Raw genomic sequence first — 3,574 nt, 5'->3', positions numbered from 1 at the left:
ACAAGGAGCTTTCATTTTTTGTTGATTCTGGTGACCCCTGTGGACAAAAGTGGTAATATTTCCACAGCCTTGGTTTATTAACTGGTTTCAGGCATTAATAACAATATAGAAACAGCAGAACTTCTCACTGATGGTTTGTTTGTGTTGTTCATATAAAGGCTTCACTATTAAACTGAGACTGTTTCAGTTAAAAACTCCTTGTAGTACGTTTAAATTATTATTATGCAACTGAAGGTTGTTATTTTGATATAATCATCAATACTCTTTGTATTCAATATAGTCTGATTTGATTTGTTCATTTTCTTTAGCATTAAATAATTTACTGTTTATATATTTGACTAATTAATCAAACAAACTACTGTAATGACCCAAAAGTTATTACATTTAAAACAGAGAAAAGCTGCTTTAGAAGCTGTGACCAGATAATAATTAATAATAATGTTATTTTTTTAATAACCTAAACAATTAATCATTTTCCAAAATTGTTGCTGTTTTCTCAGTTTCAGTGTATTTATTTCTAGGAAGTTAAAGGTAAACTCAGGTATGTTGGTAAATATACTGTTTACTGTCATACAGGAAGTTAGATGAGAAGCTCCAACCTACTTGTGGTGCAACTCGTGGAACAAAATACATTTTCTAAAATGCAGTTTTCCCTTGAAGTTGATTTATTTTGGTTACGTTTACGTGAATCTTCTTGTAAAAAATCTTTCTGGTTTATAGTCAACAGGGCGTTCACGTTTGATTTATGAACATATAAATAGAAACTGCTCTACTGAGGTTGCTGATGAACGTACTTTGATGTCACAGCGAGCTCTTATCTACTTCCTGTGTGTTTACGTCTCGTAGGTGAAGAGGGGAAGTTTGCCTGAACAACGTAGCGCAGCTGCAGCAGTTCCTTCACCACGCAGAGCTTCAGACCAGCCGCACAACCAGCTGGTACATACACACACACGCACACACCCTGTACCCCACAGTCCTGTCAGATGAACTCAAGTAACCCATCATCAGCACCACCTTAATGTGTTCATTTGAATTGACTTTATATAAATATCTTTTTTGATATAAAAGCAGATATTGCCACAGTGTTTTTATTTTTTTAAATAAGTTTAAATACAGATGTTGGAAGTTTTTCCTTCTTTTCCAGGCCAAGAGAGCCGGTCTGGAGGAGAGAGCTCACACCATCGGTCACACGGGAAGAAGCAGCCCCATCAGCTCTGCTTATCCTCCCCGTCGCACGTCTGAGACCATGCCCCTCCCTCAGGTCAGCCTGCTGTCCTGCCTCCTCTAAGAGCTACAACGGGTCTTTTAGAGGGTTTCCAGGGGGTCTAATTGATTGTCACTATAATTCTACCTATAAAAAACAGAACGTTTTGGTTTCATACACCTTCTGTAATAAAACATCTCAAATCAGATGGGGGACCCTGGGACAAAATTTCTCTAAAATGGGGGTCTGTGGTCTAATTGTCAGTTTAGGGGTGACATGAAAAAGTTTGAAAACCACTGAGCTACAACACACATGTGCTATGATGTTGGCTGAAGTCCAACACATGATTGTTTTTTCAATAATCAATTAATCTGTAAAAAATCTAGAACCCAAAGTGGCATCATCAAATTACTTCAACAGTCCTAAATACAAAGATATTTGACGTATAATCAGAACACGCTGGAGATGTTAGAGTCACTAGAAGCACATTCATGACCATTTGTAAGGTTTCTGTGTGCTACCGGTGTTATAGCTAAGCTAACAGCTCAGAGAGTAACTCACCGGTGTGTGTGCGTGCAATCAACACTGCAGTCCGTTGGTGTTTCCACAGCGTCTAAATAACTGTGCTAGAATATAAGAATACAAAGTGGAGGGTTAGCAAAGACCAGTAACTCCTGTGAATGATGCATCTCCATCAGTATACATTTAAAAATGAGTGCAGCGGTTTCACAGACTCCCACCCGAGGCGGAGGCTGGTTAGAGAGCGTTAACACTTTTTCTTATATAAATGTCACGAGGTAAATTAGTCCCAAGCATTGAGGCTTACAAGGCTCAGGGTAATTTAAAACAGTCGAGGGCGAGTTGAGACATTTTTTAACCCACAAAATGCAGATTTTCTTAAATTTGAACACCAGCATTGATTGTATTAATGTAGTTTACAGCTCTAAAAACACCTTTCAGGGTGCAGTACCTCTTTAATAAGTTACCCTTTAACAGCAGTGTCACTTATTATTAAACTAAAGTGTTTGCATTGAGTTGATTTGAGTAAGTTGGTTTCCCTCTGCTCTCCCACAGAGGGCGCAGTCCTCGGTGCAGGTGAAGGCGCTCTATGACTTCACCGCGGAGGAAGACGACGAACTCGGTTTCTGCGTCGGGGACGTCATCGAGGTGTTGGATCGCTCTGACGCGTCATGGTGGAAAGGGAAGCTGCGGGGGAAAAGCGGGCTGTTTCCTGCCAACTACACGTTACTGCTGTGAGAAATCCCCGGGCGACGCACTTACTCTGCACACTTTCACAGACTCGCTCTGCAGGTGCAGCGGCTCTGAATTTGTGTTTCTGAACATAAACTCTGAGCAGTCAGTGACTCATGTAATCTCTGCACCGCACTTCGGCGCTTCATCAAGGCGCTGGTGCCCAAAGGACTGAGTCAGTTATATTAAAATCACATATATGCTGCCACTCAGTGCGGTGCTGGTTCAGGTTTTATTGAAAAAGGACTCAGGAGCAGCTGCAGATGGCACCGAGGAATGTCTTATTATTGTAGTTACAGCAGGTATTTATTTGCATAACGCTGGTTGGCTGGTCTGCTGATGAATCGACTGTTTCTGCTCATGTTTGTGTAAATGTAGACACATTTTATACCACAAAAACCTTTTTGTATGAAAAATTCAGTAGATTTCAAAGTGCTTAAAATAGACGTGTAACTTCCTCGCTGCTCATTGACTTGGAAATAAAAATGTTTTATCACAGATTTGATGTTTAAATCTAATTCTGGCTTTTATTATAACACCTAATTTGGATCATCCATCTACAGTTTATAGAGTATTTGTAACATTTGCTTTGTCTGTAGATGTTTAACACATTATCTATATATAATCTATATATAAAATAAAGTATGTGCGACAATTCATAAAAATACCCTGGACTATCAAAATGAAGTGGAATCCTTTTTTCTTCCTACATTAGATTCTTTTATTTTGATATTTTTAGGGACCCTGAAGTTAAGTTCTGCCAAAATAAAAACCACAAGTAAGGAACATTTAGTTTTATTTAATATTATTATATTATAATAATTCATAAAAATAACATTCATCGCATTCATTTTGTATAAAGTGAAAATATTAAACAATAATTAACTAATTAGTCTGTCCGGCTCTGAACCAGTGTGTTCTGGCCTTTGAACAAATGCAGTTGATGGCTTTTCAAACTGTGGTCCGGGGACCAATGGGGGTCCTTGAGTGGGTTATAGAGGGTCCACAGCAAAAGGAGGAATAAAATATTTTAACTTTTGTAAAAATCTAACAAAAATCTAAACATATGCAGCCACAGTGAGACCTTTTACTCTTTTAATATGTCTGAATCAAACACAT

General features: G+C 38.4%; 1 protein-coding gene across 1 annotated transcript in view; it reads left to right on the top strand.

Moving 5' to 3' along the window:
• Positions 1-2,953, top strand: part of grap2a (GRB2 related adaptor protein 2a) — a 16,204-nt gene extending 13,251 nt beyond the window's left edge. The window contains exons 6-8 of the mRNA XM_035655710.1: positions 847-936; positions 1,145-1,261; positions 2,279-2,953. Of these exons, the coding sequence (XP_035511603.1) occupies positions 847-936; positions 1,145-1,261; positions 2,279-2,461 (390 nt within the window). The 3' untranslated portion in view covers positions 2,462-2,953. The remainder of the gene's footprint in view (positions 1-846; positions 937-1,144; positions 1,262-2,278) is intronic.
• Positions 2,954-3,574: the final 621 nt, after the last annotated feature.

The sequence above is a fragment of the Morone saxatilis genome, unplaced genomic scaffold (genome assembly GCF_004916995.1).
Source record: "Morone saxatilis isolate NCDOM2014 unplaced genomic scaffold, NCSU_SB_2.0 Contig14, whole genome shotgun sequence".
Taxonomy (NCBI): Eukaryota; Metazoa; Chordata; class Actinopteri; family Moronidae; genus Morone; species Morone saxatilis.
Note: the sequence above shows the minus strand (reverse complement) of the source record. Positions and strands in the feature narration are given on the sequence as shown.